The sequence below is a fragment of the Aquarana catesbeiana genome, linkage group LG01 (genome assembly GCF_042186555.1).
Source record: "Aquarana catesbeiana isolate 2022-GZ linkage group LG01, ASM4218655v1, whole genome shotgun sequence".
NCBI classification, from domain to species: Eukaryota; Metazoa; Chordata; class Amphibia; order Anura; family Ranidae; genus Aquarana; species Aquarana catesbeiana.
Window position 1 is genome coordinate 1,880,429 of NC_133324.1, and position 18,731 is coordinate 1,899,159.

At 45.1% G+C, this 18,731-nt stretch overlaps 1 protein-coding gene across 1 annotated transcript in view; it reads right to left on the reverse strand.

The window, feature by feature from the left end:
* Positions 1 to 472: 472 nt before the first annotated feature.
* The window catches only part of LOC141129358 (uncharacterized), a 79,675-nt gene continuing 61,416 nt past the window's right edge, over positions 473 to 18,731 (reverse strand). The window contains exons 5-7 of the mRNA XM_073617344.1: positions 16,500 to 17,687; positions 3,885 to 4,192; positions 473 to 1,445 (exon numbers count right to left, since the gene is read on the reverse strand). Of these exons, the coding sequence (XP_073473445.1) occupies positions 3,924 to 4,192; positions 16,500 to 17,687 (1,457 nt within the window). The 3' untranslated portion in view covers positions 473 to 1,445; positions 3,885 to 3,923. The remainder of the gene's footprint in view (positions 1,446 to 3,884; positions 4,193 to 16,499; positions 17,688 to 18,731) is intronic.

Here is an 18,731-nt window from a genome sequence, read left to right on the forward strand (position 1 = left end):
AGGTGAGCAGACACATGGTGAGAGGGCACAGGTGAGCAGACACATGGTGAGAGGACACAGGTGAGCAAACACATGGTGAACAGACACATGGTGAGAGGACACAGGTGAGAGAACACATGGTGAAAGGGCACATGGTGAGAGGACACAGGTGAGCAGACACATGATGAGAGGACACAGGTGAGCGGGCACAGTTGAGAGAACACATGGTGAAAGGGCACATGATGAGAGGACACAGGTGAGCAGACACATGGTGAGAGGACACAGGTGAGCAAACACATGGTGAGAGGACACAGGTGAGCAGACACATAGTGAACCGACACATGGTGAGAGGACACAGGTGAGCAGACACATGGTGAGAGGACACAGGTGAGCAGACACGTGGTGAGAGGACACAGGTGAGCAAACACATGGTGAGAGGACACAGGTGAACAGACACATGGTGAGAGGACACAGGTGAGCAGACACATGATGAGAGGACACAGGTGAGAGAACACATGGTGAAAGGGCACATGGTGAGAGGACACAGGTGAGCAGACACATGATGAGAGGACACAGGTGAGCGGGCACAGTTGAGAGAACACATGGTGAAAGGGCACATGATGAGAGGACACAGGTGAGCAGACACATGGTGAGAGAACACAGGTGAGCAAACACATGGTGAGAGGACACAGGTGAACAGACACATGGTGAGAGGACACAGGTGAGCAGACACATAGTGAACCGACACATGGTGAGAGGACACAGGTGAGCAGACACATGGTGAGAGGACACAGGTGAGCAGACACGTGGTGAGAGGACACAGGTGACCAGACACGTGGTGAGAGGACACAGGTGAAAGAGCACATGGTGAAAGGGCACATGGTGAGAGGATACTGGTGAACAGACAAATGGTGAAGAAACAAATGTATGATGACCAGACACATGGTGACCAGTCCTGTACAAACCATCATTTATGGTGAGGATTACCAGCTCTGAATTCACACATTCTCTGTGGACTTTGATTCTGATTACTGGATTTCATGTGAGACAAAGCGTTCTTCTAGGTGGGGGAAGGTTTTATACCTTCATTAATAATATTTTCTCAGTTATGAGATGATCAGGGTGGTGGGGAGAAAGGCTCCATCCAGACATTGTGTGGTGGGAACATCACGTAGTCTTCATTCTCTCCTGGCCTTCTAATGATGAAGACTTCCTCTCCATGTTTACTATTCAAGAATGTAATTCCGAGTACACACTTCAATATCATTTCTATATCAAAGTCTTTGGGTTCCGGGTCATCTTTTAGGACTGTCTGAGACAATCTGTCCTCCGAGTCCCATATCTGGAATGGCATTATGTGGTCAGAACAGGGATTTGATGAAACAGTGGTGCTCATTGATTGGGATGAAGATTGTATGAACACCGGCGTGTGAGGAATAAATCATGGGGATCTTTTTCTTCAAAACCTGAGAAAAGAAAGAATAATCATCATCCGTATCTAATCCAATCATTTCCACCGAGGTGCTTTCCCTGGGAGTGTACTGAGTGCAGCAGATGGAGGGATGGAAGGGACAAATGTCATGGGTTCAGTATTATTAATGGTTGGACTTTGGAAATCGGGGAATGGGAATCCTCCCCCCAAGTGGTAAACATGAAATATACTCATATGATACCTGTACAGTATTTCACATTGGGAAAGGTTTCTTTAGTCCTGAATATAATAACATGAATACAGAAACACTATACGTTCCCTTTACATTATTATTACTACTGCTATAATGATTTGGGGTTTGGGAATATCGGGGGGGGGGGGAGGGGTTGGAAGCTGGAAGTATACACGCTGTAGAGACATATAATGGGTGATAGGACCACATTTCTGATGAATATACTGGCCTGGAAGGTGTTTATCGGGGGTTCTATTATCCGCCATCTTCCTTGTCCACAATCTATTAGCACCCCTCTAGTTCATTCCCACCATATACAGTGGGGGAGAAAATAATGATTTTATCCTCTGCAGATTGTGTAAGTTTTGCCCACTTACATAGAAATGAAGGGTCTATAATTTTTATCATAGGTGTATTTTATATAATAGAGACAGAATATCAACCAAAAATCCAGAAAAATCACACAATACAAATGTTAAAAAAAGACTTGCAGTTCCGTAAGTAAAATAAGTATTTGATCTCCAAGAAAAACATGACTTAGTAGTTGGTGGAGAAACCCTTGTTGGTGATCACAGAGGTCAGACGTTTCTTGTAGTTGGTGATCAGGTTTGCACACATCTCAGGAGGGATTTTGGTCCACTCTTCTTTACAGATCTTCTCTAAATCCTTAAGGCTTCTTGGCTGTCTCTTGACAACAGGAAGTTTCAACTCCATCCATACATTTTCTTTAGGATTAAGGTCTGGAGACTGGCTAGGACACTCCCTGACCTTAATATGCTTCTTGAGCCATAATCAGCATTTTTTGAACCATAGTCAGCATTTTTCTATCTCTAAACACGGTGAGTTAATGCCAAAGAGCTCGATTTTGGTCTCATCTGACCACAGCAGTTTCTCCCAATCCTTCTTTGAATTATTTAGATGTTCATTGACAAACTTCTGACAGGCCTCTACATGTGCCTTCTTGAGGCGGGGGACATGTTTGGGATAAAAAAAATGCTGACCCTAAGAACACCATCCCTACAGTCACACACGGAGATGGAAACATGATGATTTGGGGCTGTTTCTCTGATAAAGGTTCAGGCCGACTTTGCCGCATTGAGGGGCCAATGAAAGGGGCCATGTATTGTAATATCTTGGAGGAGAACCTTCTTCTCTCAGCCAGAACACTGAAGATGGGTCATGGATGGGTCTTCCAGCATGACAATGACCCAAAACATACCACCAAGGCAACAAAGGAGTGGCTTAAGAAGAAGCACATTGAGGTCATGGAGTTGCCTAGCCAGTCTCCAGACCTTAATCCTATAGAATATGGAGGGAGCTGAAACTTCAAGTTGCCAAGCAACAGCCAAAGAAATCTTAAGAATTTAGAGAAGATCTGTAAAGAAGAGTGGACCAAAATCCCTACTGAGATGTGTGCAAACCTGATCACCACCTACAAGAAACGTCTGACCTCTGTGATCACCAACAAGGGTTTCTCCACCAACTACTAAGTCATGTTTTGTGAAGGGGATCAAATACTTATTTTACTCACTGAACTGCAACTCCATTTATAACATTTGTATCGTGTTTTTTCTGGATTTTTGGTTGATATTCTGTCTCTATCATATAAAATACACCTATGATAAAAATTATAGACCCTTCATTTCTTTGTAAGTGGGCAAAACTTACACAATCTGCAGGGGAGCAATCATTATTTCCCCCACTGTATCAGCATACAGTCTTGGGTTGGATGCTCAGATATCCATCTGATATGAAGAGATGCTGCTTTTGGGGTTCAGTCATTAGAAGGGAATAAAAGACAAAACTTACTTCAACCATTTTGGCCAGAAAAATGAAGCAATGTTGGAGAAGAGATCTTGGGTTCCCCCGGCCGGTTGGACGGTGAAGATGATGGTACGTATGGGGATGGTCTGTCTTGCTGTAGTAGTAGTGGAATATTTTTGCTTTGCTTCATCGGCTAGGCATGCAAAGTACATGGAGCTGTTAGTGTTGTTAGTCATGGCAGGAAAGCGCTTACACACAGAAGGTCTTAGTTCTAGGCAGGTATGAATACAGATACAGGTACGTAGGATGTGCAGTGTGACATGCTGTGTGAATGTAGGACCCCTCACATGCACCATTCCCATATGAATTCATATACAGGACAGAACAATGTCATTAGTAATGGTGGAGATGTCCACAGACGTACAGACATGGAGCAGGAAATGGACCATCTGGACAGACATGGTGGCCTTACCTCACCTTTTAACATTGGAGGTGCTTCTCCCCTGCTTTGTCTCTTTAGCTCTTGGGCTGAGTTAGATTCTCCTCCATGTTTTTGGATGGCAGGTACAAGCTGTATACCCCTCTCTTGTATCCAAAGCGTTTACAAGGCTTTTTGGCCATTGCCTTGAAGGAGTCTTTGTGGAGTTGGCCCCCCCAGGGTGACACTATGTTTGTCTGATAGAGAGGAAATGTGGCTGGTGACTGGAGACAAGGGTAAGGACAGGCAGATCTATGAGCCTGGCCAAGGCGTGGGCTGGAGACATGATTACCCAAATATGAGCGTTCTAGGTAGAAGAAATGAAGAAAACCGACGTGAAAACCCCAACCATAAACGACAAGAAAGGTTCATATTCAGGAAAGAGGAAATCAGAACGTTTCTAGAATATTCCAAGATTACATTTGTTATAATTTTACTTTTCATTACTGATTGCAGTTACTGTACTGACAGTCTGACATGGATGGATGAAGAGATGGACAGGGAGAGAGTGGTGGATGAACAGAGGGATGAAATCTACAGACTGATGAATGGATGACAGGATCGACAGAGGAAGGCATGGATGGATATAGGAATGGGACCCAGACCTACAGGTGGATGAATGGATAGAGGGATGGACAGGACCTAAAGACTGGTGGAGGGATGAAAAGATGTGCAGAGGAAGGAATGAATAAATGTGTGGATGGATGATTATAGGGATGGGACAGGACCTACAGACTAATAGATGGATGGAATAACAGTTGGGGTGTAAGGATGGTTATAGGATGGGCTAATGTTGGATTCATAGAGGGATGGAGCTGTTGATTCATGGTTCCAGGGGGGGGTTAGGGTATTGATACATACATAGCTGGATGGTGGAAATGGTGGAAAGATGGCTGTATGGAGAGTGATGGTAGCTGGATACATGAAGAGATCGATGGTAACCATCTTAGAGCTGTGAGAGGATTTTTCCAGAGGATGACAATCAGTGGAGTATATGTATGATGGATATATGTCGGGGTGGATCTGTAGACTGATGGATGGATGAATTGGTAACCTCATATTACAGCTATGAGAGGACTTTCTAGACCTGAGACTCTCAATCTTTTTTCAGTCGCGGCACCCTTTATAATTCTGCACATCTCGAGGCCCCCCACGTATAGTTTTACATATCGCAGAGCCATCCACACACAAACACAGGACACCCAACATTGGAGGCGATTTACTCTTTACTCCCAGGTACTGACTCATATTCCACCATTTCTTTTCCCTTATACAATTAACGTGACCCCATAGCTGATGGAGAGGAGTGGAGGAGGGGCAAACAAGGACATCTTCAGGTGCCCTCATCATCGTTTATTAACCTATATCATCAGTTGTTCAGATGCCGTTAGCAACACACACAGTGCCCAAGGATGTAATGCTGCACAATAAAAACCCGGGGCTTTTTGGAACTGGCTTGTTCCACCCACTGGCTTGTTCACAATTTTTGGGTGATTTGTGGCAATTTTTTAGGCATTTTGCCAAGGCCCCCCTGAAGAACCCAGAAGGCACCCAGGTTGAAAAAGGCTGTTCTACACCATCACAATCCAACAGTATGGATGGATGGACAGCAGGATGATCTATAGATGAATAGATGGAAGGATAGAGCTAATGATATGGTAATATTAGAGGTATGAGTGGACCTTTTAAATGATCACAATCAGTGGAGTATATGGATGATTGTAAATTGATTGATGGAAGCAGATTGATAGATGAATTGGTAGTATTTGTAGATGACCATATGATTGTTGGATGAGTATATGGATGATGGATAGGGATGAGCCGAACACCCCCCGGTTCGGTTCGCACCAGAACCCGCGAACGGACCGAAAGTTCGCACGAACGTTAGAACCCCATTGACGTCTATGGGACTCGAACGTTCGAAATCAAAAGTGCTCATTTTAAAGGCTAATTTGCATGGTATTGTCCTAAAAAGGGTTTGGGGACCCGGGTCCTACCCCAGGGGACATGTATCAATGCAAAAAAAACTTTTAAAAACGGCCGTTTTTTCGGGAGCAGTGATTTTAATGATGCTTAAAGTAAAAAAAAAAAAGTGAAATATTCCTTTAAATATCGTACCTGGGGGGTGTCTATAGTATGCCTGTAAAGTGACGTGTGTTTCCCATGTTTAGAACAGTCCCTGCACCAAATGTCATTTTTAAAGGAAAAAATCTCATTTAAAACTGCTTGCGGGTTTAATGTCATGTCGGGTCATGGCAATATGGATGAAAATCAGTGAGACAAACGGCATGGGTACCCCCCAGTCCATTACCAGTCCCTTTGGGTCTTGTATGGATATTAAGGGGAACCCCGCACCCAAATTAAAATAAGGAAAGGTGTGGGGCCACCAGGCCCTATATACTCTGAACAGCAGTATACAGGCGGTGCAAACAAGACAGGGACTGTAGGTTTGTTGTTAAGTAGAATCTGTTTGTAATTTTGAACATTTTTAACGTGTTTAGCTCCAGCCAAAAAATCTTTTCTAAGCTTTTTGGAAAACATAGGGAAGGGTTATCACCCCTGTGACATTTGTTTTGCTGTCTTTCCTCCTCTTCAGAAGATTTCACCTCACTTTTTTGTCCCAATGAAAAATGTTTTTTGAAAATTTGGGTTTTTTTGTGGAACAAGGATTGGAAAGCATCAGTGGAAAGGAGAACTTGTTTTCCCATATTAACTCTTACAGGAGAGAATTTCCCTTCCTAGGGGTAGATTTCATCTCACTTCCTGTTGTCTCCTTCCGTTTGCAAGTAGGAGTCGTTTGTAAGTTAGATGTTTGAAAGTAGGGTCCTGCCCTATATACTCAGCAGAAATTTGGGCCTTAGGTGTTGCTGTGGCCACAACACTGTAAGCCCTCACAGGGCCCTGCTGTGAAATATTAGATCAAGAATTGTAATTACATGCCCCTGTTGAACAGCAGCTGAAAAATTAGGCCTTAGGCACTGGTGCTGGTGCCACAACACTGCAACCCCTCACAGACACTCTAGTTGGAACGCAGGAACGAGCCCTGCTGCAAATTATTGCTTCAAAAATTGTAATTACACGCCCCTGTTAGACAGGGGCAGAAAAATTGGGCCTTAGGCACTGGTGCTGGTGCCACAACACTGCAACCCCTCACAGACACTCTAGTTGGAACGCAGGAACGAGCCCTACTGCAAAGTATTGCATCAAAAATTGTAATTACACGCCCCTGTTAGACAGGGGCAGAAAAATTGGGCCTTAGGCACTGGTGCTGGTGCCACAACACTGCAACCCCTCACAGACACTCTAGTTGGAACGCAGGAACGAGCCCTGCTGCAAAGTATTGCATCAAAAATTGTAATTACACGCCCCTGTTAGACAGGGGCAGAAAAATTGGGCCCTAGGCACTGGTGCTGGTGCCACAACACTGCAACCCCTCACAGACACTCTAGTTGGAATGCAGGAACGAGCCCTGCTGCAAAGTATTACATCAAAAATTGTAATTACACGCCCCTGTTAAACAGGGGCTGAAAAATTGTGCCTTAGGCACTGGTGGTGGCGCCCAGAACCAAAAATGTTCTTACAAGCTATCAGCGTGATGATTGAGGAGGAAGAGGATAATTACTCAGGGATAGTCACTCAGCATCAGCATAGGCAGTCTTTGAAGGGATCTGAGATTTCAAAAAAAATTATTCGGTTACATCAGCATCAGGTGCTTGGTAGCTGGTGGTGATCCAAGACTCATTCATTTTTATGAAGGTCAGCCGATCGACCGAGTCGGTGGACAGACGCACCCTGTGATCGGTTACCACGCCTCCAGCAGCACTGAATGTGCGTTCCGAAAGAACGCTGGATGCAGGACAGGCCAGTAGCTCAATTGCATACTGTGCAAGCTCTGGCCAGTGATCCATCCTCAAGACCCAGTAACCCAGAGGATTTTCGGTGGGAAAGGTGTCCAAGTCTGATCTTGCCCCTAGGTATTCCTGCACCATGTAAAACAGACGCTGGCGATGGTTGCTGGAACCGATCATACCTTGGGGCTGCGGACCAAAAAATTGTCTGAACGCATCGGTCAGACGGCCACCTTCTCCACCGCTCCTTCTTTGACTGACCGAAGCCTCAGCAACACGTTGTCCAGAAACAGGAGTTTGTAACCTCCCAGTCTCTGGGAACGCGTTGCACAGACCTTTCTGCAAGGCCTCCCGAAGATGTTTCATCCTCTGCTCCCTCTGCGATGGCAAGATAAGGTCCGCAACCTTACCCTTGTAACGTGGATCAAGGAGGGTTGCCAGCCAGTATTGGTCCTTCTCCTTGATACCACGAATACGAGGATCCTTACGCAGGCTTTGCAGGATCAGGGAGGCCATGCAGCGTAGGTTTGCTGAGGCATTCGGTCCGGAGTCCTCTGGGTCACTAAGAACGACATGGTCCGCAGCCACCTCCTCCCAGCCACGTACAAGTCCATGTGTTTCTTGGGACTGATCCCTTAAAGACTGCTGCTGATGCTGAGTGCCAGGCTCCACCTCCATACTGACACAATCTTCCTCCTCCTCCTCTTCCTCCTCGTCCTCTTCCTGTGTGATCGGCGGGCACGCAGGAACACTGTCTGGATAAAGGGGGCCTTGAGAGCTAAGGAAGTCCTCCTCTTCCTGCCTCTGTTCTGCCTCAAGTGCCCTGTCCATTATTCCACGCAGCGTGTGCTCCAACAGGTGGACAAGGGGGACAGTGTCACTGATGCATGCACTGTCACTGCTCACCATCCTCGTGGCCTCCTCGAATGGTGACAGGACAGTGCATGCATCCCTGATCATGGCCCACTGGCGTGGGGAAAAAAAACCAAGCTCCCCTGACCCTGTCCTGGTGCCATAGTCGCACAGGTACTCATTGATGGCCCTCTGCTGCGTGTGCAGCCGCTGCAGCATGGCCAACGTTGAGTTCCACCTGGTGGGCATGTCACAGATTAGGCGGTTCTTGGGCAGGTTAAACTCCTTTTGGAGGTCCGTCAGCCGAGCACTGGCATTATATGACCGGCGGAAATGCACACAGACTTTCCTGGCCTGCCTCAGGACATCCTGTAAGCCCGGGTACCTGCCCAAGAACCGCTGCACCACCAAGTTAAGGACGTGAGCCAAACAGGGCACATGGGTCATTTGTCCCTGTCGGAGGGCAGAGAGGAGGTTGGTGCCATTGTCGCAAACCACCATTCCTGCCTTAAGTTGGCGTGGCGTCAACCACCTCTGAACCTGCCCCTGCAGAGCTGACAGAACCTCTGCCCCAGTGTGGCTCCTGTCCCCCAAGCACACCAGCTCAAGCACCGCATGGCATCTTTTGGCCTGCGTACTTGCGTAGCCCCTTGAACGCCTACGGAGCACCGCTGGTTCCGAGGAAGAGGCCATGGAGGAAGAAGAAGAGGAGGGGGTGGAGGAGAGAGGTGTGTCACAATCAGCATTTTGGAGGCGTGGTGGCGGAACAACCTCCAACACTACTGCACCTTGTCCTGCATCCTTCCCAGCTGCCAGCAGAGTCACCCAATGCGCCGTGAAACTTAGGTAACGTCCCTGTCCATGCCTGCTGGACCATGAGTCAGCGGTAATATGCACCTTACCGCTGACCGCCCTGTCCAGCGAGGCATGGACATTGCCTTCCACATGCCGGTAGAGAGCCGGAATCGCCTTCCGTGAGAAAAAGTGGCGTTTGGGTACCTGCCACTGAGGAACCGCACATTCCACAAACTCACGGAAGGGGGCAGAGTCTACCAACTGAAAAGGCAGCAGTTGAAGTGCTAGCAATTTTGCCAAGCTAGCATTCAACCGCTGGGCATGTGGATGGCTGGGAGCAAACTTCTTTCGGCGGTGCAGCAGCTGGGGCAGGGAAATTTGCCTGGTACAATCTGACGTCGGTGTACCAAAAGCAGATTGCCCACAAGTACTTGGCTGTGACACACCTAATTCTACACCTTCATTCCTCTCACTGTAGGTCTCAGAGAGGACTGAAGGTCTAGTGGGGTTGGAAATCTCAGCTGATGAGGAGCAAGGAGAGATCCTCTTTGTTCTTTGGTGTGGGTCTTTTAGATACGCTTGCCAACGAACTGCATGGCAGGTCAACATATGTCTGGTCAAGCATGTGGTACCCAAGCGGGAGATATTTTGGCCACGCGAGATACGCTTGAGACATATGTTGCAAATAGCAGCGGTGCGATCTGATGCACTCGTCTCAAAAAAGGCCCACACCAAAGAACTTTTTGAATAACGCGCAGAGACTGCAGCGCCCTGCACATGTGGAGCTTTGGGGTGTGATGCAGTCAATGTGCTGCCCTTAGGCTGGCCCCTGGAGGGCATCCTGCCTCGTTGGTGATGTGCTGCCGCCTCCTCCTCCTCCTCCTCCTCCTCCTCCTCTCTCCTATCAGGCACCCACGTTGAGTCAGTGACCTCATCATCCCCTCCCTCCTCATCACTGGAGCAAACCTGGCAGTATGCTGCAGCAGGGGGAGCATGACTGCCAGATTGCTGTCCTTCTTGGGCACCCCCTCTGTCCGCGCTCATGTTACTGCCTTCATCGAGCTCAGTATCGTCATCAGAGCCTTCCAAACGCTGGGCATCCTCCTGGAGCATGTACCCAACACTGTGGTCAAACAGTTCGAGGGAATCCTCATGAGGACATGGTGGAGCTAGGGAAGGAGTCACTGATGACATTGAGCTGAGGGAAGAGGCCGCTGCTTTGCCAGACAAAGCACCCTGGGCATGGGTGAGAGAGGATGAGGAGGATGAGGACGGCTTGGTCATCCACTCGACCAAGTCTTCCGCATGTTGCGGCTCAACATGGCCAGCTGCCGAAAAAAAGGCCAAGCGTGTCCCATGGCCACGTGCTGATGAGGATGCACCGTCTCCACGACCAGCACTAGACACAGAGCCTGCTTGCCCTCTCTTATTGGCTTGTGACTGTCTGCCTCTCCTTCTTGGCCTTCCAGACATACTAATGGCCTGTAGCTGCACTAAGCTGGGATAGAACACCTGTAATTTTCTTCAAGTAGCTTTATATACTGTAACCAGACAAGCCTGCCTGTCAGTAGGAAGATAACAGGAACGGATCTAGCTGAACACTGTGAGCAGGACGCACTGTACTAAATGTAAATAGTCTAGCTGCCTGACCGTGGTACTAATAGGATCAAATAGAACACCTGTAATTTTCTTCAGGTAGCTTTATATACTGTAACCAGACAAGCCTGCCTGTCAGTAGGAAGATAACAGGAACGGATCTAGCTGTACACTGTGAGCAGGACGCACTGTACTAAATGTAAATAGTCTAGCTGCCTGACCGTGGTACTAATAGGATCAAATAGAACACCTGTAATTTTCTTCAGGTAGCTTTATATACTGTAACCAGACAAGCCTGCCTGTCAGTAGGAAGATAACAGGAACGGATCTAGCTGTACACTGTGAGCAGGACGCACTGTACTAAATGTAAATAGTCTAGCTGCCTGACCGTGGTACTAATAGGATCAAATAGAACACCTGTAATTTTCTTCAGGTAGCTTTATATACTGTAACCAGACAAGCCTGCCTGTCAGTAGGAAGATAACAGGAACGGATCTAGCTGAACACTGTGAGCAGGACACACTGTACTAAATGTAAATAGTCTAGCTGCCTGACCGTGGTACTAATAGGATCAAATAGAACACCTGTAATTTTCTTCAGGTAGCTTTATATACTGTAACCAGACAAGCCTGCCTGTCAGTAGGAAGATAACAGGAACGGATCTAGCTGAACACTGTGAGCAGGACACACTGTACTAAATGTAAATAGTCTAGCTGCCTGACCGTGGTACTAATAGGATCAAATAGAACACCTGTAATTTTCTTCAGGTAGCTTTATATACTGTAACCAGACAAGCCTGCCGGTCAGTAGGAATTTAACAGGAACGGATCTAGCTGAACACTGTGAGCAGGACGCACTGCATTAAATGTAAATAGTCTAGATAGAAGATAACAGGAACGGATCTAGCTAAACTGAATACAGTGTATATATATATATGCAACACCTGGGATGCATATATATACACAATACACTGTAAGTGCAGCTAACTGACTGACTGTTCTGCCTAATCTATCTAACTCAAATCAAATGACACTGTCTCTCTCTCTCTCTATCTCTCAGCACACCGGAACACACACTACACAGGGCCGCCGTGCAGGCGGCCTTATATAGTGTGGGGTGTGTACTAAATGCCCTGAGCCGTAATTGGCCAAAGCCACCCTGGCTTTGGCCAATTACAGCTCTCTCTACTGACAGCGCTGTGATTGGCCAAGCATGCGGGTCATAGTGCATGCTTGGCCAATCATCAGCCAGCAATGCACTGCGATGCCGCAGTGAATTATGGGCCGTGACGCGCCACACGAATTTAGCGCGAACGGCCCATAACGTTCGCAATTCGGCGAACGATCGAACAGCCGATGTTCGAGTCGAACATGGGTTCGACTCGAACACGAAGCTCATCCCTAATGATGGATATAGATCAGAATAGATCTATAGATATATGAATGGAAGCATGGATGAATAGTATGGTATTTGTAGAGCTATGAGGTGACTTTCTGGGCGATCACAATCAATGGAGTATATAGATGGTGGATTCACATCCGAATGGATCTGTAGATTGATTGATGGAAGCAGATCAGTAGATGAACTGGTACGGTAGAAAGACTTAGGAAGACCTCTATGATGAAGACCTTTATTATCACAACCAATAAAGTATATTGATGGTGGATGTACTGTAGATCAGAATGGATCTGTAGACGGATGGCTGGATGAATGGAGGCATGGATGTATTGTATGGTATTTGTAGAGGTACAGTATGAGGTGACTTTCTGGGTGATCACGATGAATGGAGTATATGAATGATGGATGAGCATATGGATTATGGATGTACATCAGGATGGATCTGTAGATTGATTGATGGAAGCAGATTTGTAGATTAACTTGTACGGTAGTATTAGGGAGTCCTCCTTTATGATCCCAACCAATAAAGTATATAGATGGTGGATTTAGACCAGAATGGATCTGTAGACCGATGGATAAATTGGTAGATAGAATTAGAGATATGAAAGGACATTCTAGGTGATCACAATGAAAAGAGTATATAGATGATTGACGAGTATATGGATTATGGATGCACATCAGGATGGATCTGTAGATGAATTGATGGAAGCAGATTGGTAGATGAATTGGTACAGTAGTATTAAAAGACTTAGGAAAGACCTCCTTTATGATCACAACCAATAAAGTATATAGATGGTGGATGTAGATCAGAATGGATCTGTAGATGGATGGCTGGATGAATGTAAGCATGGATGAATTGTGTGGTATTTGTAGAGATATACTGACTGGAATGGTACCAGCTGATTGGAGAAAAGCCAATGTAGCACCAATATTTAAAAAGGGCCCAAAATACATCCCTGGGAATTACAGACCAGTTAGCCTAACATCAATAGTATGTAAACTCTTGGAGGGACTATAAGGGACTATATACAAGATTTTAGTAATGAGAACGGTATCATTAGCAGTAATCAGCATGGATTCATGAAGAATCGTTCTTGCCAAACCAATCTATGAACCTTCTATGAGGAGGTGAGTTGCCATCTAGATAAAGGAAGGCCCGTAGACGTGGTGTATCTGGATTTTACAAAAGCATTTGACACAGTTCCCCATAAACGTTTACTGTACAAAATAAGGTGCGTTGGCATGGACCATAGGGTGAGTTCATGGATTGAAAACTGGCTACAAGGGCGAGTTCAGAGGGTGGTGATAAATGGGGAGTACTCAGAATGGTCAGGGGTGGGTAGTGGGGTTCCCCAGGGTTCTGTGCTGGGACCAATCCTATTTAATTTGTTTATAAACGACCTGGAGGATGGGATAAACAGTTCAATCTCTGTATTTGCGGACGATACTAAGCTAAGCAGGGCAATAACTTCTCTGCAGGATGTGGAAACCTTGCAAAAGGATCTGAACTAAATTAATGGGGGAGGGGCAACTACATGGCAAATGAGGTTCAATGTAGAAAAATGTAAAATAATGCATCTAAGATGGAAAAGGACCTGGGGGTCCTAGTAGATGATAGGCTCAGCAATTAAAAAGGGGATCAACTCCAGAGATAAAACAATAATTCTCCCGCTCTACAAGACTCTGGTCCGGCCGCACCTGGAGTATGCTGTCCAGTTCTGGGCACCAGTCCTCAGGAAGGATGTACTGGAAATACAAAGAAGGGCAACAAAGCTAATAAAGGATCTGGAGGATATTAGTTATGAGGAAAGGTTGCGAGCACTGAACTTATTCTCTCTGGAGAAGAGACGCTTGAGAGGGATATGATTTCAAACTATAAATACCGGACTGGTGACCCCACAATAGGGAGAAAACTTTTAGTGGAATGGAGTTTAATAAGACTCATGGCCATTCATTAAAATTAGAAGAAAAGAGGTTTAACCTTAAACTACGTAGAGGGTTCTTTACTGTAAGAGCAGCAATGTTGTGGAATTCCCTTCCACAGGCGGTGGTCTCAGCAGGGAATATCGATAGTTTCAAGAAACTATTAGATAATCACCTGAATGACCACAACATACAGAGATATACAATGTAATACTGACATATAATCACACACATAGGTTGGACTTGTGTCTTTTGTCAACCTCTTCTACTATGACTATGTAACTATGTATATAAGATGACTTTCTAGGTGATCACAATGAATGGAGTATATGGACGATGGATGTAGATCAAAATAGATCTATAGATTGGTTGATGGAAGCAGATTGGTAGATGAACTGGTAGTATTTGTAGATGATCATACAGATGCTTGATGAATACTGTATGAGGATGATGGATGTAGATCAGGATGGATCTGTAGACGGATGGATAAATTGGTAGATAGGATTAGAGATACAGGTATGAAAAGGGTTTTCTCGGTGATCACAGTGTATACAGTATATGGATGATGAATGATTTCATGGATGTACAGTAGATCAGAATGGATCTGTAGATTGGTTGATGGAAGCAGATTGGTAGATGAACTGGTAGTAATTGTAGATGATCATATAGATAATAGATGAGTACATTAATGTAGATCAGAATGAATCTGTAGATTGGTTGATGGAAGCAGATTGGTAGATGAACTGGTAGTAATTGTAGATGATGAATGAGAACATTAATGTAGATCAGAATGGATCTGTAGATTGATTGATGGAAGCAGATTGGTAGATGAACTGGTAGTATTTGTAGATGATCATATAGATGATGGATGAGTACATTAATGTAGATCAGAATGGATCTGTAGATTGGTTGATGGAAGCAGATTGGTAGATGAACTGGTAGTATTTGTAGATGATCATATAGATGATGGATGAGTACATTAATGTAGATCAGAATGGATCTGTAGATTGGTTGATGGAAGCAGATTGGTAGATGAACTGGTAGTATTTGTAGATGATCATATAGATGATGGATGAGTACATTAATGTAGATCAGAATGGATCTGTAGATTGGTTGATGGAAGCAGATTGGTAGATGAACTGGTAGTATTTGTAGATGATCATATAGATGATGGATGAGTACATTAATGTAGATCAGAATGGATCTGTAGATTGGTTGATGGAAGCAGATTGGTAGATGAACTGGTAGTATTTGTAGATGATCATATAGATGATGGATGAGTACATTAATGTAGATCAGAATGGATCTGTAGATTGGTTGATGGAAGCAGATTGGTAGATGAACTGGTAGTATTTGTAGATGATCATATAGATGATGGATGAGTACATTAATGTAGATCAGAATGGATCTGTAGATTGGTTGATGGAAGCAGATTGGTAGATGAACTGGTAGTAATTGTAGATGATGAATGAGAACATTAATGTAGATCAGAATGGATCTGTAGATTGGTTGATGGAAGCAGATTTGTAGATGAACTGGTAGTATTTGTAGATGATCATATAGATGATGGATGAGTACATTAATGTAGATCAGAATGGATCTGTAGATTGGTTGATGGAAGCAGATTGGTAGATGAACTGGTAGTATTTGTAGATGATCATATAGATGATGGATGAGTATATTAATGTAGATCAGAATGGATCTGTAGATTGGTTGATGGAAGCAGATTGGTAGATGAACTGGTAGTATTTGTAGATGATCATATAGATGATGGATGAGTACATTAATGTAGATCAGAATGGATCTGTAGACGGATGAATAAATTGGTAGATAGAATTAGAGATATGAAAAGACTTTCTAGGTGATCACAATGAATGGAGTATATGGATGATGGATGAATATTTTGATGTAGACCAGAATGGATCTGTAGACAGATGGATAAATTGGTAGCTAGGAATAGAGATACGAGTATGAAAAAGACCTTTAAGGTGATCACAATGAATAAAGTATATGGATGATGAATAAGTATATGGATGATGGATGTAGATCAGAATGGATCTGTAGACGGATGGATAAATATGGTAGACAGAATTAGAGATATGAAAGGACTTTCTAGGTGATCACAATCTGCGGGTTCTGAAGTGACTTTGATACGAAAAATCACATGAGCTTCATCACCAACTCCATTCATTTTCCTCTTACCTGAAAAGCCGGATTTGAAGCCCCATTTCACACCTTTAGAGAAGAATTTTGGTTTCAGACGATCCTTTTTAGGGAAAAAAGTCAAGTTTGACTTTTGTTTGCTCTTCTCTTTCTCCTTGTTTAGTTTTTGGGCTGTTCTTGGCTCAGAATATGGATCCTTTTTGTCTTTCTGGCCTTTGCTTAGATCTTTAGATGATGACATTAGCAAGTGAAGAGGTTTGGGAGTTGCTTGGACTGGCCTGTCTTTTGGGTGGTCCTTGTCCACTAATACAGAGACACCTTCCTCTAACAGTTTCTTAGAAGATGATGTAATTGTCACCATTGTTGGTACTTCACCTGTGTTTGGCCCATCTTTGTAAAAGGTTTGGTCACTTGTGGCCTGAAGAGGTGAAGGAGACCCCAATGACTTGGAAGGGTGGTCTGGTGTAGGTTGGACAATGCTTTCCAGAATCATATCTGTCTTTGCAGAAACTGTATAATCACCAGGACTCTTGGTAGTGGGGTTGCTTTGCCTTCCTGGTTCCTCGATTATCTTGTCATCCTTCTGTTTCTCAGTGGGCTGAGTATTGACATTTGAATGGTCTGCACCTTGATCCAAGCTGGTGTGCTCCATAGTTGTAACAGGCAATATGGATCGGCTATCATCAGTTGTGCCAAGTTCTATCTGTGGACTTAAATCAAGAGGTGTCTGCGGGGAGCCAATGGAGGAATCCTCTGGACTGGACGGAGTTAAGTCCAGTATCTGCTCAGATGTTGTGGTTGATGATATTGTGGTTGGCATGATGGGTGATAATGTTGTAGTTGGCACAGGTGGTGATGATTTGGTTGGTAAAGGCGGTGGTGTTGGGTCTGACTCAGTCTTTGCTGTCGTAATGTCGGCTTCTAATACTGTTGTTGCATCTGAAGTAATTTCTGATTGTTTCTCTGATATCAGCTGTGAAGTTGTGCCTGGTACCAATTCAGATTGTGTGTCTGGTACCAATTCAGATTGTGTGTCTGGTACCAATTCAGATTGTGTATCTGGTGCCATCGTTATTGTATATGGTGCCATCGTTATTGTATACGGTTCCATCATTATTGTATATGATGCCAGCTCTATTGTATATGGTGCCAGCTCTGCATCGGGGGGCAGCTCAGACGTTGTGTCTGGCAGATTTGTGCTGTTTTCTTTCTGCTCTATGTCTACATCTGATTATAAATAGAAAGATCTCCCGTTACAAGCAATATATCAGCAGATGTGATACAATCATACATGATGTGGATATAAACAAGAGAGCGGGTGATAAACATGTCCAGTGGGTCTACCATATAGACCTCTGATCAGGCCTGAGCCTCACGGCTCCATGTCAGAAGAATGTTTAACAATCGTATGAACAGAGTTTTCCTTTGTTAAGAATAATCCCACTTTTGTGGGAAACAAATAATAATACAGAATATACAATTGTTACATTAATATCTGTGGCCTGTGTAGACCTTCATACTCCCTCAAGGACATCTGTGCCCTGTGTGGACCCTCATATTTCCTTATGGACATCTGTGCCCTGTGTGGACCCTCATAACCCTCTAAGGACATCTGTGCCCTGTGTGGACCCTCATACCCCCCTAAGGACATCTGTGCCCTGTGTGGACCCTCATACCCCCCTAAGGACATCTGTGCCCTCTGTGGACACTCATACCCCCCTAAGGACATCTGTGCCCTGTGTGGACCCTCATACCCCCCTAAGGACATCTGTGCCCTCTGTGGACACTCATATTTCCTTATGGACATCTGTGCCCTGTGTGGACCCTCATACTCCCCTAAGGACATCTGTGCCCTGTGTGGACCCTCATACCCCCCTAAGGACATCTGTGCCCTGTGTGGACCCTCATACCCCCCTAAGGACATCTGTGCCCTCTGTGGACACTCATACCCCCCTAAGGACATCTGTGCCCTCTGTGGCCCCTCATACCCCCCTAAGGACATCTGTGCCCTGTGTGGACCCTCATACCCCCCTAAGGACACCTGTGCCCTGTGTGAACCCTCCGATCCCCCTAAGGGACATATGTGGCCTGTGTGGACCCTCATACCCCCTAAGGACATCTGTGCCCTGTGTGGACCCTCATACCCACAGAGATGGATACTTTTGGATTTGCATCCCATGTGGACCCTCATACCCCCAGAGAAGTGAAGCACACGTGTTGTATGTACATGTGAAACATGCTGGATCATTTTTCCTGGTTTGGTAAACTGGA